Source organism: Athene noctua, chromosome 1 (assembly GCF_965140245.1).
Source record: "Athene noctua chromosome 1, bAthNoc1.hap1.1, whole genome shotgun sequence".
In the NCBI taxonomy this organism is placed as follows: Eukaryota; Metazoa; Chordata; class Aves; order Strigiformes; family Strigidae; genus Athene; species Athene noctua.
The window spans coordinates 8035686-8054292 of NC_134037.1; the positions used below are offsets into that span (position 1 = coordinate 8035686).

At 45.7% G+C, this 18607-nt stretch overlaps 1 protein-coding gene across 1 annotated transcript; it reads left to right on the forward strand.

The window, feature by feature from the left end:
- Positions 1-4969: 4969 nt before the first annotated feature.
- On the forward strand, positions 4970-16195 carry SLC25A27 (solute carrier family 25 member 27). Its single transcript, XM_074921686.1, has 9 exons — positions 4970-5218; positions 6704-6895; positions 7669-7753; positions 9620-9742; positions 10500-10612; positions 13493-13577; positions 14208-14300; positions 14635-14737; positions 16117-16195. Exons 1-9 carry the CDS (start codon positions 5116-5118, stop codon positions 16186-16188), a joined length of 969 nt encoding a protein of 322 aa, XP_074777787.1. The 5' UTR covers positions 4970-5115; the 3' UTR covers positions 16189-16195.
- Positions 16196-18607: the final 2412 nt, after the last annotated feature.

Below are 18607 nucleotides of genomic sequence, written 5' to 3' on the forward strand. Positions count from 1 at the left end.
ACTCTGCCTGCCGCAGCACCCGGCACGGCCGCGCTGGCCGGGATTACCCGAGTCAATGAATAGGGGCTTTTTTATCAGTCCTGCCAGCTGATCACTGCCATGGAGACAAGATGTCAAAGCACCAAGCAGGCCAGGGGACAAGCCCTTGTTTTGGAAAAGGCAGAGCCAATTCTCTTCCACTCTGGGACGAGGACCAACTCCATTGCTTGCAAAACTTAGATGTTGCTGTGACAAATCCTTGAACTTTCTACCCGTTGCTGGAAGGGTACCCACGCAGCCAGGGACACAGCCAAGGACTGTGGCAAAGCAGTGCATCTCTTTCTTCAGCTAAACATTTTATTTTTTGGCAATATCAAGATTACCAAGCAGAGAGGCTGTGATTTGCAGACATTTAGCTTTCAGAAAGAAAGAAACTTCTGCAGGCATCACCCGAAGCAGTAAGCATTATCAAAGGTATCTCTTACTTGTCTGAGATTATTTCATTAAAGGTAGATGTGTGTCCAGTGTCTGAGGAGTAGAGAAAGGCATCAGAAGTTGAACTGAGAGTTCAAAACCTGCTGGTGGCCCCTGTAACATCACTGCAATGTCAGAAGTCAAGATTTCAGAGAGGTCAGATTCATTTCTTTGCCTCTATGGAAGTGGCACGCCAAATTCTGTACGCAATTCATTAAGTAAAAGAAAACGTAGAAGTGCTCTCACAGCCTAACCCCAGACACCCTCAGCAAGTTTGAAGACAATACAAAACCAGGAGGAGGTGATAGACCAGATGATTGTGCTGCCATTCAGAGGAACCTCACATGATGGAGAAATGGGCAAACATGGGTTTATCACACAATCACAGATTACCAGGTTGGAAGGGACCTCAAAGATCATCTGGTCCAAACTCTCTTGGCAAAAAAGTGACTTCATGAAGTTCAGCAAAGGGAAATCCCAAGTTCTGCCTCTGGGTAGGAACAATCCCATGTACCAGTAGAGGCTGGGGGCCACCTGGGTGGAGAGCAGCTGTGCAGATCTGGGGGTCCTACGGGAAACCGCACTGAACATGAGTCAGAAGTGTGCCTTTGCACTCAGTAGCACCCTGCATGCATTAGGAGGAGCATTGCCAGCGGGACAAGGGAGGTGATCCTCCCCCTTTTCTCAGTGTTGGAGTGCTGGGTCCAGTTCTAGGCTCCCCAGTGCAAGAAAGACATGGACAGACTGCAGTGAGCCAGCGCAGTGCCAGGAAGTTCATAAAGGGGCTGGAGCATCTGTCATTTGAGGAGAGGCTGAGAGATCTGGGACAGTTCAGCCTGCAGAAGTGAAGGCTCTGGGGGATCTTATCAGCATGTATGAACAGCTGAAGGCACGGTGCAAAGAGGATGGAGCCAGGCTCTTTTCAGTGGTTTCTAGTAAAAGGGCAAGAGGCAGTGGGCACAAACAAATAGAGAAAATTCCACTTGAGATTTTTTTTTTATCATGATGGTGGTCAGACACCAGAACAGGTTGCCAGAGAGGCTGGGCAGTCCTGGGAGACATTCAGAACCCCACCGGACACAGTCCTGAGAGCTGGCTCTAGGCAACCCTGCTTTGAGCAGGGTGTTGGACTAGCCAGACTCCAGGTCCCTTCCAGCCTCAACTGTTGGTTTTTTATGATTTTGCCTTCTTTTGCTCTGGCTCTTTGTACAAATCTCTTCTGCTCAGTCCCAGGACCTGATCCTCAGGCCCAGACTCAAGCCCTGCTCAGCCTTTCTAGCTCTTCATCTGTTTGTTCCACAGACAAGCATCCAGCTGTACATCACACCTTACACTTCTCCCTTTACTCAAATACTACCTCCACACATGCTTTTCCTTTTCAGTCTCAGCCTTTCTGTCTCTGAAACCCAAATTGTTTCCCCACATCCTTCCTCTCAAACCCTACTTAGTTCTGTCCCATTCTCTTCGTATCTGTGCTCTCAAATCTCACCAGAATAAAACCATGCTGTTGTCTGAGTAAGAAATAGACCTGGACTGTTCTTGAACTTGTCCGCATGTATAGTTTTATAATAGTTCCATAGTTACTAGCCCAGAGGCCTTATCCACTCATCAGCTTTATATATTTTACTAGGAGAAGGATACAGTTCATTGCTACTATATTTTGTAACACAGTACCATGGGAACATCACACCATTTGTATGGTGCACAATTTGCACACCATTTCGTGAGCATGATTATTCCATTAAAAGTGCTTTGTACAAATAGTTTTAAGTCCCTTCCTATAGAGGAATAGGTGCACGGACAGGAACCTTTGTACCTGTGCAGACAGGCAGTACAGTAAAAATAGCACAGCAGAAATACACCTGAGAGTAGGAGGTTAAGAGCTGTGAAAAAACAGATCTACAGCCTTCATTAAACAGTCATGCTGAAATACATTGGGATGTCACCCTGCATCGGTCATAGGTGCAGAAGAAAAAGCCCAAATATGTCACCTGTGACAAGTAGGGTGTGAATCTCCGTTCTGCAAACCGTCTGGAAGAAACAGATAAATCACTTTTAACTGTGATATTACTACACTTCTGTGTTTAGCTATCACAGGTCTTTGTATGTTGATTTCCTGGTTTTATTTTACCCATTAAATTCTTCCTTTTCCTACAAAGGGGTAAAGGGATAAGAGAGCTAAAGGCCTTGTAATATTGGAGTATATTTTCATTGTACACACAGCCTGAGTAGTGAACTTAAAGTGAGTTATGTATGCAGGTAAGACAAGCCCCTCAAACCTCTGTCATGGTTTTGTGTTTGTTTTGGACTTCTTTTGTTCTGTTTAGCTTCTGCTTCTGGGGCACGATTTGGTGAAGGACATGAGACACTACTGAAGGACACTATTGTGAGGAGGACGCCACCAGTATGGTGGGGGGATAGTCATTAACAGGCTTTCTTCAGACTAGGTTCTAGTCCTGGGCAGGTACTATAATACGTTCCAATGTAAACTTAACACAGTCACCACTGATGGAAGCAGGTGAAAGGACCGAGGCAGTCTGGCTGCCTTTCTCCAGCAGCACACAGCCCTCCCAAACCCTGCTGCTGTGTTTTCATCACACCTGAAGTCCACGCTCCCTCCCCGCGTATGTAGTTTTTGATCAAACTGGCTTTGGACAAAAACCAGAAAATGCTGACTCGTTGAAAACTGAACTAAAAATATAGGAAAGGTGCTCTCTGCTGGAGCTGTCTGCCTCAGGATTTGGGGATATATAAACTCTAGCTGTTTGATGGACCTCTGGGCACTGGCCCTTCTCTGCTCCACAAATCACAGAGCTATTCACGTGAGCATCCATCTCCAGGTCAGGTTCATTTCAAAGATCCTGTGGGAAGAGAAAAGTCTTCCTCACTGCCATCCCCAAATCAGTCTGGTTTAAAAAAGAACTTATTTCCCCAGACTGCAAATGGCCAGTAAGAACTGCTGTCTCCACAAGATGCCACGGTGTTATGGTGTTTATTTTAAGGAGGGATCTAGCTGTTGTTTTCCACCCCCTAAAGCATGGCTCTAGAGAAGACAAGAGTGAGACTGTCCCCAGAGGTGTACATCTACGGGATGAGAGGCAATGGACATAAGATTCAACGTGAGAAATTCTGACTGAACATAAGGAAAAAACCGTTCATGAAATGGTTAAGCACCAGAGCAGGCTGTGGCTGTGAAATCCCCGTTCCTGGAGATTTTCAAAAGATTGCCAAACAAGACCCTGGGCAACGTCATGTAGCTCTGAAGCTATCCCTGCTCTGAGCAGAGGATTGCACTAGATGACCTCTAGAGGTCCTCTCCAGCCTAAACTATGACTCCGTGATATACAGGCTGATAGGTGGTGGCACAAGCTCACCCAAGCCTGGAGAATAGCTATGGAGGGAAGCACGACAACAGCAGATGGCATAAACTGTCTAGAGTAAGGCTCTGAACCACTCATACTCCCAGTGCAGCCAGGCACGTTTGCATTAAACTGTAATATGCTTCCCGTTTTACTCAGTGTTCTGCTGGTCGTTTGTTCTATCACTGCATGAATTCTAATGAATTCTAACCCAAAGAAGGATCCAATTTAATACTGATTACCGGTGACCAACAAGACAAATTCAGCTGACTTTAGCTGAGTATCTCACCCGCAATGCTCCCTTCATTTGTCTGAATCGTTGTGACTGGGACCACACATCAAAATGTTAGGCAGTTTAGACAGGGGTGTGGGGAGGTGTTCTGGGATAAATTTCTGTGACCTAAGAAATCCTCAGATCCTCAGCATGAGGATTAGTGATTAATGACTAATGATTAACTTAGTGATTCAGCTGAGCCTTAATGATAAATGAAAAGATTCTTCTGAACAGCACATGCCTTACCCTTTTTTTCACGATGAGAACCTAAATATGCCTGCATTAATGTAAGGGAAATTAGGACTGGCACACAATTAACAGGGCTGCAGCATTTAGCCAGGAAAAGCTTTAAACTCTTCACATACAGGGCTTTGGGCAGAGATTAGCTTCTGTCTTTCCAGGTTTGCGTGCCCCTTGCTCAAACTGCGCTGCTCTGTGCCTAATCCCCAGCAGACATGCATTGCTACAAGCTCGCCAGCACTCCAGCACTCCAGCTCGGCACGTAGCTGTTGCTGATGCAGCTTTCCTTAAACCAGATCTGGCTCAATGCATCCGTCTCGGATGCCGGTGCAGCTGTTTGACACGGGGATGGAGTTCGGGGCTCCCAAGGCGCTGCTGTCAATGACAGCACCCCGTAAAGCAAATAGACCCCACACACGTTCTCATCATCTTGAGGCCTCGTTAATGATTTTTTTTTTTTTTTTTTTTTTTTTTTTTAATGTAGATTGTGGGCAAAATTGTGCGTGTGGCTGTACCCACACTGCCGGTTTCCTAGCAGAGGGTAGCGTTGGTGACAGACTACATTTCCCAGGAGACCGTTGTGCAGGAGCCTCCCGTGTCACCGCACAAGGACCTTGCAGCTCTGCAGGAGGCACTCGGACTGTTTCGGTTCCTGGTGCTGGCGCTGGAGAAACATGACCTTCAGCAATTTATCTCCTAAACGACCCAGAACAGAGCTGAGCTAGGCTCTGCTTCTGCTCCAGACCCTCTCAGGCTGGCTGGTTTGCCTTGGTCCATGTTAGACGCTAGATGTCACCTGCAGAAGAAGAGAAGAGCTTACCTCTTCCAGAGAGATGGCCCCGGGCCAGCAAATTCGCTCTGTCAGCCTGTGCAGCGGCTGTGGCAGAACTAGGTACAACTCACCGTGATTTTCTGAGAGGGAAGGGGGTCAAAATTTACTTATGGGGGGCAGGGGGAACTTCAGTCCCCAGGAGCCTCATTCCTCGGTTGTTCGCTCCGGCTTTTCCGCTCCAGCAAATCTGTTCGTTCCACTCTGCTTGTCGTGACTTCGACAGTTTAAGGCTTGCGAGTGTTTTACGCCACCTGACTGTGGCTGGAGGGATTTTTTTTAGGTCAAAATCTTTGCCTCTGAGACCGAAGGGCTGCAGACATTAACACAGAGCAGTTGTGACAATTTAAGCTTTGTGCTGGGTTTCTGGATGAAGACTAAGAGGCAGGACGATCTGTTGCCTAAGTTAGTAGCAAGGGGCTGACTTCTTCGGGTATTTGCTTTTCATAGTTAATGCAGGTTAATCAAAGAAAAATTGAATCTTATGTTTCTGGTTACAGTGGACATGTCTGTAAAAACTGACTATAGTAAACTGTTTGCTGAAATGTGAGAAAGAAACACCCTGGCATCTGCTTAGCACTACTTTGTGATCAGTAATTTACTTGGAATACTTCTCAGCATATTCCTTGTAATTTCTATAAGTTCTCGCAGGCAAACCTTTGCTCTCATGATTTGGAACTTCTCCATTTTTGCTAATCTTTAAACAAAAATACCAAACTTAATGCACATACAGACTGTAAATCTGTCGAGGCTTTGAGCAGTGACTGCATTGCCCCAGTACCTCTGAATCCTGCTCCAGCAGGACCCTGTAGCATTGAGTGTTACAGAGGTACCGAACCAAAGACAACCCATGCTCCTGGGCAGCCTGAGACAGGCTGGGAAGGTCCATCGCCCAGTGGCCTGAAACTGAAATTAGGGGCAGCAAATATGTTCCCATACTGTTTCAGGAGAAGCTGGGAATCTGGCAAGCTGAGATGGACCCCTTTCCCTGGCCACCAATTATTTCAGTGAGAGAAATAACAGCTAATCATGATTCTTGTGTCTGCATCAGCAAAGCAGCATGTTTTTAGGGCAGTTTGTAGGATAGGTGCTCGCCTGCATGCGTGTCTGCATTATGATGGCCACTGTGGGGTTGTCCCTGCCACTATGCTGGGCAGAACTGGAGAGGCCACACACTCGATGGTAAGAGATTTGACTGATCCTTATTCAGGGGCAGTAACTGGAAGAGGATTTTTAATCCAGAGTGTCTTGGAAAGTACACATATCGCGTAACAAATCTGTAAAAAGAAATAAGGGAGAAAGACTTGGTGTTTGACAGGAATGTAATTTGGTTACTCATGCCCAGAGACACTTTTAACAGATCTGGACATGAATCTCCTCCACAAATCGCCTGCACCCCTGTTGGGTACTGACCCTGCTGCCTGCTGGTACTTGCACAGACCCCTTGGCCACCTGGCAGGGTGGATTGTGGCCCAGATGTTACTAGCATGGTAGTTCTCCCCGCAACTGCACTCGTATTCACGTTTGTTCCCTGCTCTTTCTCTTCAGTGACATTTCCCCTGGATCTCACAAAAACTCGGCTGCAGGTCCAGGGCGAAGCTGCTGTTCATCGCCACGGAGCTGCCGCTGGCCAGGCAGTCCCTTACCGCGGCATGCTGCGCACGGCGGCTGGCATCGTGCAAGAGGAGGGCTTACGAAAGCTCTGGCAAGGAGCCACGCCGGCTGTCTACCGCCATATAGGTGATTATCTGCTCGTTATGGGACAAGTTTGGGTCCTGCAGTCTGTGGCCAACAGCCTTGAGGAGTGAGCTTGCCATATCTTCTTTTACTTTAAATAAGTCTGTGAGGACTCCTTCAGTCTACACTGCAATCCCACTTCGAAATAGATGGGATTCTGGCTCAGTATCATCTCTTCCCACTCTTGCCTATTATTTCTGCACAGCCTTATTCTGGCTTCTGGGAAAACAAAATATTTCCCTGTCATCTTTGCAGGAAGGTCTTCAGTGCAAGCAGTCACTCAAGAGTCCTCAGAACAATAAATATCTTTTACTTGAGGGAACTGGGGACGAGCTGGGAAAAAAAGATAAGGTTGCAAGTGCTAGGATGAAGAAATGCATTAGTGGTTTGGCCACAGGTAACAGCTTTCTGTTTTATTTGGAAGTACGGTGACAGCAATAAACCTCAAAAGCACTTGTGGGAGGTTTTGTGCTTGGCACCAGCTGTGAGTGAAGCAATGCAGTTGCATCTCCTCAGCTTGTGGCCGTGTGCTGTGCTGCCTCCTGGAGAACGTACGGCTCAGCCAGAGCCATTCTCTGATGCTAAAAAATTCTGGCTCTAGCACTGCTACCAGGCGAGACCCCTCACGTTCCCCATTTTGATCATGAACAGGAGGGCAATGACCAGCTCACCCAGGCAAGCTCCAGAGTGTTTTACAACCAATCTCCACCTCTCTATCACAGCATGACCTCCAGAAATGGCATGCCCAGGATTTGTTTCCCAATTTTGTTTTCCAGTGTACTCTGGAGTTCGGATGGTTGCGTATGAACATCTCCGTGACTCCATGCTTGGCAGGTCTGAGGATGAAAGCTTTCCTTTCTGGTAATGTTGCATATTTATGCTTTTGCCTGTTTGGGATTGTCCTTATTGTAGGGGTCCTACAGCCCTAAAAGATGTCTTTTCCTCATGGCTTGCCTACCCTAAAGAGGGTAACTATAAAGTAGGAGTTTAAGCACTGATACGGACTTTCTGGTTTTAGTTTCAGGCAGTATCTTTTCATTCAGCTGGAAAAGGACTAAGAAATATTGAAATAAGCTTGTCAGAGTCTTAACTAAGACCATGATTTCTTTAATAAGGATCCTCTACTAAAGAGATGGAGAAATGTCATAAACCACATTGATAGGAGCAGCTGTCCTGAGCGGGCAGGAATTAGCCTGGATGAGGGTGGAGGCAGGGAAGCTTTACCATGACTCAAGGTCTGTGATGTAGTGGCAGGTCTTTTATTTCTGCATGGGCCGGGGGATGTTGGGAAGTGTGGGTGAGTCGTGGCTGACAGTGCAGTTGTGTGTGACGGCTGTTGGAGAAGCTGTGAGCAACTGCACAAACCTGACACCAGGGTGAGGAGCCATGACTAATCCTACAGTTAGTTGCCTGGGTAATGCAAACCAGAGGTTCAGCTGAGCCAAGCTTGTGCCCTGCTCAGCTCTGAGGTCAACCGAGGGCCTGATTTGCTCCACAGGGGGTGAGGATACATTTCCCAAGGTATGATGGACATCTCGATTATCCTCTGGAGCTTAGCAGAAAAGAAGTGAGGGGTGGTACATCTCAGATTTCCAGCTGCTGAAGGGATGGGTCCTGTTAGGCACTGGGCAGCAGCAGTATGGCAACACTTTGCTGTTTTGCTGCTTGTCATACTGCCTGGGTAAGAAATTACTATGCCGTTGGGTTATAAACAAGGGGAATAGGAAGTTTTGCTGATTCTGGTGTTGTATCTTTGCCTGAGAGACGGAAAGTTCCCAGCTACTGAAGAGGCAGATCATGAAGGAAAGAAAGTTATTTTGTTCAGGTGTGTATGACAGATGTCAGCCTAAGGTAAATCTGTGCATCCTTCTCAAGGAGACAAATGATCCCTGTTAACAGCAAAACCAAAGTCTTTGTTTTGCAAGTTTAATTCAGCAACAGTTAAATCTTACTCCGTCTCTTTTTTTCACAATGCAAGTGGCATACCGCCACAGAATTAACTCTTTCCCTGTGGGGAATGAGCAGATTTTTACAGAAGTTTTGCAAAAACTGGTACTTTCTAATTGTGAAATCCTTATTGTTAAAATGTCAGTCATACACTTTACCATATCCAGTCAAGTATTTTATTCCAAAAGCAAATCTTGGGTCAAAAATGTGACTGTTTTTAGGATGGGAATTATAAACTCTAATACAAAATACTTGCCATGCCTGGTGCTACAGGAAGGGGAAACTGTAGATAATACTGACATTTCTGTTTCAAGTAATATAAGCAGAACTAGAAAATTAATATAACTAGTCTAGTAGCAATGGAGATAAAGAAAAGTTTTATATAACAGCAAGCAGTTTAGAATTTCAGATAGGCATTCAGTTATTATAATACATGGAGTACCATCCCTTACTTGTGTACCTTGCCATCCTGCCTTTAAAAATTAAGCAATGAGCGTAATGCAACCTGGAGAGGAAGCAGAGCATCTTGGTGACATATAATGACTTGATTTTTTTTTCCCAGATAAGTTTTAACCCTTTCTTAAAATTAACAGGATATTATTGACTACCCTAACTACCTGCAATCGCCACAATTATTACCTTAACTTTGGCTGTCAGTATAAGTAATAACCATTTACATTGGTTCACCTGGGTTGTGTCGCTGAACTCTTCAGCTCAAGCACTGCAATTTGTGAAGATTTTCAGTGTATTCTGGAGCACACTTTTCTCCCTGTTTGGCAGGAAAGCTGTAGTTGGAGGCATGTCTGCAGGTGCCATTGGACAGTTTTTCGCCAGCCCCACTGATCTGGTGAAGGTGCAGATGCAGATGGAAGGAAAAAGGAAGTTGGAAGGAAAGCCGTTACGGTCAGTTCCTCTCACAGCTGGCAGTTTTTTCCTGTTAAGGAGTACTCTTTGACCGAGGGTGTGGTTGCCTCTGTTTTCTGCCACTCCCTCTCCCCAGTGGTTCTGAGCCCTTTTGGGGGAAGAGCAGTGCCTGGGAGGCATGCGATGGTTCTGGGCAGCACAGAGAGTGGGGGATCCAAGACTTCCTCCTTATTCCATTTATATTCACCTTCCTTATTCTGATGTATTGGTCCCAGAGATCACAAACCCTTTGGCCTATCCTCCATGTGCAGTATGTCCATGCCAGCACTCTGCCGGGGGGAGGAAAGGATGCTTTCTGAAGAAGGGAAGCTGGAAGAAGGATGGGGAAAATAGCTCGATGCACAGGCACAGGGAAGGGCTGGGTCACCTGCAGACAGCAGGGTTTAAGACCCTCCTGCAGATACCGGGACACGCTGCTCTTTGCATCCGAAACTGCTGGCATCCTTTAGTGTCTCATACATCTAGCATTGCAACCCAACTGGGGGATCAAAGGGTTGTCTGTCACTAGCAACCAGATTGCTGCTTACCAGGGCAACCAGTATGGTTGGTAAAATACCACTGCATGAAAGGCAAAGATGAATCTAAAAATGGATCCAAAAAGTCGATCCAGAGGGCAAGATCCTTATAGGTATAAATCTCCTTTCCCATGTGAGGACCTGGCGCAGCAAAGTGCTGGAATATGCAAAGATTTCTCCCTGGCTGGGCTCTCTACTTATTAGTTGCATACTGATTTCAGGTTTCGAGGAGTACACCATGCATTTATGAAGATCCTGTCTGAAGGAGGAATACGGGGGCTTTGGGCTGGATGGGTGCCAAATGTCCAGAGAGCTGCCCTGGTGAACATGGGAGGTAAATTCCTAACTTGGTCTGCAGCACTTGGGGCTGCTCCCCCTGTCTTCATCTCTTGGTTATCTACACTGGGGACCTGTTTAAAGCGCACTGCAAGTGACTTCTGCCTTGAGCGTTTTGTTCCTGTGGAAATCAAGTTGCTTAAAAATAACAGTGGTGAGCTGGTTGCTGAGGGGGTCCCACAGCCAGCTGAGCAAGGACCTCGCCAGCCACGACCCAGCTCCCTGGTGCCCAAGCAAGGTGAGCAGGGCAGAGCCAGCAAAGGCAGCCAGGTTACACCCAGATCCAGATCCTCAGGAAAGCATGTGGTGACAAGGCAGGCCTGAAGCCAAGCCAGGAAGCTGAGGCAGCATCAGGTCTGGTGAGAGGCACCAGGGTCAGACAGAGCTCAGTGATCACCAGCAGGTCACAGAATCATCAAGGTAGGAAAAGACCTTGAAGATCCTCCAGTCCAACCATTGACCTCACACTGACCGTTCCCAACTCCACCAGATCCCTCAGCGCTGGGTCAGCCCAACTCTTCAACCCCTCCAGGGATGGGGACTCCCCCCCTGCCTTGGGCAGCCCATTCCAACGCCCAACAACCCTTCTGGAAAGAAATGCTTCCTAATAGCCAGTCTAAACCTTCCCTGGTGCAACTTGAGGCCATTCCCTCTTGTCCTATCACTTGTTCCTCGGCTCAAGAGACTCATCCCCCCTCTCTGCACCCTCCTGTCAGGGAGTTGGAGAGGGCCATGAGGTCTCCCCTCAGCCTCCTCTTCTCCAGACTAAACCCCCCCAGTTCCCTCAGCCGCTCCCCAGCAGACCTGTGCTCCAGACCCTGCCCCAGCTCCGTTGCCCTTCTCTGGACACGCTCGAGTCATTCAATGGCCTTTTTGGGGTGAGGGGCCCAAAACTGAACACAGGAATCGAGGGGCGGCCTCACCAGTGCCGAGCCCAGGGCTCAGATCCCTTCCCTGTCCCTGCTGGCCACGCCAGTGCTGACACAAGCCAGGATGCCATTGGCCTTCTTGGCCACCTGGGCACACTGCTGGCTCCTGTTCAGCCGGCTGTCAATCACCCTCCCAGTTCCCTCTCTGACTGGCAGCTCTCCAGCCACTCCTCCCCAGGCCTGTAGCCCTGCTGGGGGTTGTTGTGGCCCAAGGGCAGCCCCCGGCATTTGGCCTCATTGAAACTCCCCCAGTTGGGCTCAGCCCATGGCTCCAGCCTGTCCAGGTCTCTCTGCAGAGCCTCCCTGCCCTCGAGCAGATCAACACTCCCACCCAACTGGGTGTCAGCTGCAAACTGACTGAGGGGGCACTCGATCCCCTCGTCTAGATCATCAATAAAGATGTTAAACAGGAGTGGCCCCAACACCGAGCCCTGGGGGACACCACTCGTGACCGGCCGCCAACTGGATTTAACTCCGTTCACTGCAACTCTGGGTCCGGCCATCTGCCAGTTTTTTACCCAGCAAAGCGTGAGCCCATCCAAGCTACAAGCAGCCAGTTTCACCAGGAGAATGCTGTGGGAAACGGTGTAGAAAGCCTTGCTAAAGTCAAGGTAAACAACATCCACAGCCTTTCCCTCATCCAGTAAGGTCTGTTGTAATAAGAAAGATCCAAGGTCGAGCTGGGGAGATGGTCCATGGGTCAGTGTCCAGATCAACAAGGTCCACAGCCCAGGCATGGTGTGATGCAGCAGCAGACAGGTACACCTATAGTGTGGTTCTGGCAGGGACTGAGGGTTATAAGGTGAAGTGGGCGTCTGAGTGCTTTGCTGATCCAAGAAGCACTCACTCCTTCCACATATAGACAGAGATTTCCTGTGTCTTTCCAAAACTGCTAGGGTATGTTGGATAGTCTTTGCTCTCCCTCCTGAGGTTCTGTTTATAAAGGAGGGAGATGTCTTTGGGACTGAAAGACACTGTCTGTTGGTGCCCACCATAAACACTTGCTCTGTGCTTGGTGGCACATATTATAGCATCGTCTTGGCAGGTTTTTTATTTTGCATGCTTACATTTATTTGGCACGACAGCTGCTAATTTCTACATCATTCAGCACAGGGATATGTTAGCGGCACGACCAAAAAATATCCTCGAAGATAGAAAACCAGAAGTGGCGTAAGCTTACACTTTGCTAAGCATCAGTAAAGGAATCACTGGATGGATGTTGGCAGCAGAAGCTGTTAAATGAGGGCTACAGAATGACTTTTAACTAAAGCATGTATCTCCATACACAATGTTAATGTGCAGTCTCAGCATGTAAACTTAAACAAGCAAACTCTTTTACAAGTGGGAAATGATCTCCCCTGGGTATGTCTGGGCTATAAAGCACTACAAAGTGCTAAGAGGGTCATCCTGGTTAGTAAACTGGGCTCCTAAGTTTTAAGCTCAGGGCGTTGGAAATGTAACCAGATCTGCTATTAACTTTCAGGTTGTTGTCTGTCATTCAGATGCCCAGACACTGTAACTTACGTCTCTTCTTTCAGGAGAACATGATATAACTTCCATGACAACATCTGGGTTTTTTTGTCTAACGGTTCTAACATTTTTATAACACTTGCAGAGAGGTGGGAGAGGTAAAGCTGTCCTAATTGTGACATTTTGGGGGTTTGGTTAATGAGTTATTTCGTAGAATTTTCCATTTTGGATCCTCTATCATTTGTAGGGTAAATCAGAGAAGATGGTAATAGAAGGGAGCACATACTCACACGTCTAACGACAGGACGTAGGTGCCACAACCATCATCAGAAACCGGGGGCAGAGTGCTAGCTGTGCCAACGGGAGAAGCTGCACTGGAAATTTAGGTCTTGCCAAGCCTCCATCCTATGTCAGTAGTGAACAGCACCGGCAGCATTTACTTCTGACAATGCTGTTTTTTCTCATTATCCTCTTTACAGATCTGACCACTTACGACTCAGTGAAACACTTTTTGCTTCTGAACACGCCGCTTGTGGACAATAGCGTGACTCACAGTATTGCCAGGTGCTGTATTCCCCCTTTTCTTCCAGCCTCGCTGTCTTGATCTGCCTCTCTGTGCGAGCAGAAGCCTCTATTCTTTGGTCCTGAAAATGCACCTTTATAACTCCTTTTATTTTTTGCCTGAGAGGACATCTTTGCATAAAAGACACAAGACAAAAGATGCAACTGTTGCTACAAAACTGCCCTCACCAGAAGTGCCTTGCTGATGCATTTAAACACCTCATGTGTGAATTTTCACTTTTCTAGAATTGCTACTATTTTATCTAACCTAGTTTTAATTTTAGCAAACCATAAGAATCAGCAATATAAATTCTACAGAACAACCTCTTTTACTCTCTTAAATTATGAAGAAATCTGCTTTATATAAACAATATGATACACTGCTTACTGTGGGTCCTTTATCCCTGCCTCAGAATTGCACACAGAGAAGGGAAGATGGTGCTGGGAGGGCATCTGAGCAAGAGCAATACTAGCAAAACTCCTCCCAAATCAAGTTTATGTTAAGTTATGAGGTATTACTTATGATTTTATGATAACTGTTTTATTATAATATATATTAGAATTGGAATCATGAGGCTTAAATTGTCACGATAAATCTTAGTTTCTCCTTTAAGTATCTGTTGCTGTTGACAGTTGCTGTTCTGGCCTGGTAGCTGCTGTTCTGGGAACTCCTGCTGACGTGGTCAAAACCCGGATAATGAACCAGCCAAGAGATAAGCAGGGAAGGTATGGACACTTCGGAGACCAACTTTCAGTCAAAAATTGAAACGCCAAGTCTCACTGATTTCACCGGGAGTGAAGCGCTGTTTCTAATTTGCTCTTCACCTTCCTGATGATCATTTTACTGATTTAGTAAATGTCCAGGGGCCGTTGTTGCGATGGCCACCTAAGCATACCCAGTTACTTCAGGGGATTTCAGTTCTGATTAGACTCCAGTGAGTTTACAAAACAGCTCTTGCTTGTACAAATTTATCAGATACAGATTATTTTTGGGGGGAAGGGTGGGATTTTTTAAAACTGCGTATTTGTAATCCTAACACTATTTGCTCTCCTTGCACAGAGGTCTGCTGTATAAATCGTCCACGGACTGCTTGATTCAAACTATACAGGGTGAAGGGTTTATGTCCCTGTACAAAGGCTTTATCCCAACGTGGATGAGAATGGTAAGTGCCTTTTAACTCTCTTTACATGACAGTTGAACAATGTGTCATTAAAATGTAAAGAGTTCTTTCTGTGTCAACACTTTTTCAAAACTATTTGTGTGTCTCGATTTATTTAACTGCAGTTATCAAAACTGAATGTAGTGGATGACACAAGTGCATGCAGTGTGCATTGGAAAATGCTGTCCCGCTTAATTGCTAGTGATTTTCCTTGCTTTTTCAGTAATTTCAGGCTCCCTCCATTATCCCTTCCCCAAACTCTCCATTGTTCCCTTCTTACTCCCAGACCTGGACTCCCTTTGCATTCCTCATACTTACTTTTCTCCTTCTCTCTCGATCCCAAAATTGCTTTAATACTCCTCCATCATGGGTTTCACCTTTGCTCCTCTTGTGTTCAAGCTGGCAGCTTCCTCCTGCACGCAGCTGGACTGCTAAAGCCACATCTGTCAAGCAGTATTTGGAGCCTGGGAACTAGAACTCTGCTTTTAGTTTGGGCAAGGGATTCCCAATAGCAAATTTGGACGTGGCCACCTTTTTTTTTTTTTTTTTTTTTTTAAGTCTATAAGAATTTAACAGTATGACTATGTCTAGACTCTGCCAGCTGGCTTCAAGGTCTTGACACTGTTTAAATTACCAGATTGAGCACTATGATCAAAGGCAAAAGCCTCCCGTCTCTAGTTTAACTGGGCACAACAGTGGCCAGCAGCCTCTGGTAAGAGCAATTACAGGAAGGTTCTGCTTAGTCCCCTGAGCCAGAGCACATTCAGTATCGATGGGGTCTTTGTGAGTTTATTACTCACAGTTTCCATGGAGTGTGTGCCAACGTAGCTCTCCCAAAGGTTTGTAATTTGGGGAATGTTTAACAGGTGTTTCTGAGGAGCAGGAAAAGGTATTTCCTAGACACAAGGAAGCCTTTTGACAAACAGCAATTTATTGCTCTAACAAAAACCAAAAAAACCCCCTATCTTAACTAAAGAAGTTGAGGATATAATTTTTATGCAAGCAGAACCACGTAATTTTCTGATTAAGTTTTTAGAACAAGTAAACGCTTTAAAAATTTTTAAAAGCATTCAGCCTGAAGTAGCCCCCAAGTATGAAACTTTTCATGTCAAACATTTATGGGTTGACAAGCTAAAAAAAAAAAAAAAGGTTTTGGTGTCTTGTGAAGGACTGGGCAGCCATAACCATATCACAGAATCATCTAGGTTGGAAAAGACCTTGAAGATCATCCAGGCCAAACATGCAACACTATGATTTTTGTATGAAAGACATAATATGAGATTGAGTTTAAGAATATGATTTTTAAGAGGAGACAGTTTAATGGGTTTATTTACTGGGTCACTTCTGTTTTAAGCCTCTAACTTCAGTGTTTGCTTTCACAGGCTCCTTGGTCACTGGTATTCTGGCTTACATATGAACAAATCAGAAGGATCTGTGGAGTTAGTTCTTTTTAAAATCGTGAAACCACTTCAGTATTCATAAAACAAAGAAGAATCAGAAAGCTGAATTCTCATTGCACGAGGCGTCCTGACCCCACAGGCAACTAATTAATTTAGGAGATTGGCTGTAGGATAACATGTATAGGTTGCTGCCTCAAATCCAGTCCTTACTGGTTAGGAGTAGCCATGACTTAAGGATACTATTTGTTTGTCAGACAGCGATATGAAATTTAAGTTATCCACAGGATAAAACTGTCACAAAATACTTCAACTGGCAGCCAGCATCAGCTTTCTGAAACAGCAAACAGAGGTAAAAAACAAATCTACCAAGCAAGTAGAATATAATACTGTTTGCTTTTTTGATAATAGAGATGGTTCTTATTGTTAAGGACAAGAGCAGGTTGAACATTGCAGTGCTGAATGTCTTCTGTGGCTAAACATTCTATAAAATTATTTGAGAATTTTTGTTACTATTATATTTGCATACACATAAAGAACTACCTCTCTTTAGTTTGATGCCTCAGTAAACCAAGCCTGTAGTAGCAGGGACTGAAAAAGACTAGAGCAGTTTACCTGATTTCAAATTTGTTTTGCACAAAAGGTGGAAGGGTTTGTGTTCCTCTTACTACCCAGAGACAGCCTGACCTGTTCAGTCACAATTTGAGTAACATCCAAAAGTGAAATGCAGCCCTGTAACCCAGGAAATCAAAAGCATAGTTTGCTCTGCCCCTCTTGAAGGACTCATAATACACATGCTGTCCGTAGTACCAAGTTGAACTACTTGTCCTCTGAGAGTCCCAGTGCTGACGTGGCAGACTGGATCATTAAAGCACCACTTTTCCATGGAAATTCACACTCTGCCCATTTCAAATCTAAGTGGAAATAGAATCTTCTATTCAAAAACACAAAATGTTTGTATAGGAGTGATTTATTATTTTTTTTAAACCTCAAGCTTTCCAGATTTCCTAGGAAGGGGACTACTGCTCTTTGCCATTAGGCTTATCTTTGGCAATCAGGAGGCAAAAAGGCAGTGTAAAAGCAACCATAACGTATGCAGAACAAAGCTGGCTTTAATTTAGCAGTATCTAGTAATGAGATGGCTGTAGAAGACTTAGCTCTCTGAGTAAATAGGATTTCTTCTATACTAGTCTTTGCAACTAGTATCTTCAATGTGCCAATTTCTGGTTAAATATAGTTTGGGTATCTTCTTGGCTTGCACTTGTACTTTTTGATTTTATTGTAAATCTGTCGTGGCTGCACGCATTTGGGTGTGTGATTCCAGCTTGGAAAAAAAATCATCTCACCATTATTAGGGGGTCAGTAGTTTTTGTTCTGAAATACTGTTATGTTTCTAGTTGTCAGTGTCAGAAACTAATCTGAGTTCTTCTTGCACACCCTCACCAGTGATTATAAATTAGCAGTCTAAGCTGCTGCTTCAGTTACACCCTGAGTGGTCCTGCCTGCAATCCTGTTAGTCAGTTAACCCTGATGATGGACCTGCAGAAGTACCTGAGCTATTGTGTTGAAAAAAGTAATTTAAAAAGTCTTGTAGTGAAAAAATGTTCAACTCTTAAATATTTTTTTGACTGTGAAACACTAAAGGGATTTGTAAGTGCTGATTCCTAGTGTTTTGTATTAAAAAATAAGTTGAATAGCAATACTTGCCACTTTCTGCATTACTTCTTAGTGTTTCATAATTTCACATTTTTCAAGGAGAAGTTCCTACCCTGTAAAGCACTTGACCATATTTATTTACTTTACAGAATTTACAGAATCATCTAGGTTGGAAAGGACCCTGGAGATCATCTACTCCAGCCGTTCGCCTAGCACAGTTCCCACCTACAGCAGATCCTTAAGCTCTAAATCGACCCGACTCTTCAACCCCTCCAGGGATGGGGACTCCACCACCTCCCTGGGCAGCCCATTCCAACGCCCAACAACCCCTTCTGGAAAGAAATGCTTCCTAATATCTAATCTGAACTTTCCCTGGGGCAACATGAGGCCATTCCCTCTTGTCCTGTTCCTTTCTACTAGGCTAAAGAGGCTCAAACCCAGCTCTCTGCAGCTTCCTTTCAGGGAGTTGTAGAGGGTGATAAGGTCTCCCCTCAGCCTCCCCTTCAGCTTCAGTTTCAGAAGCCAAGAATTAGTCCGAGGGTGGCACTGAGGTTCCTGGGGTGGACTCTTCTGTGGCCTAAGAAAGGGTGGGTGAAGTCCTGGGCATTCCTCTTCCTCACACCTCCACATCTGAGCGTTGTCCCTAAAAGCTCAAGACAGCCCCATTAAAATTTCAGAGGTCTGCCTGGGAAAAGGGGGACAAACCCAAGGACAAGTCACAGGCTCGCGGAGCTGAACAGATGGAACGGAGCAGTGTGACAGTGCAGGCTATCTGGAGGGCGCCACCAACCAGAGCATCCGCGTTTGCCGCTTCCCGCGG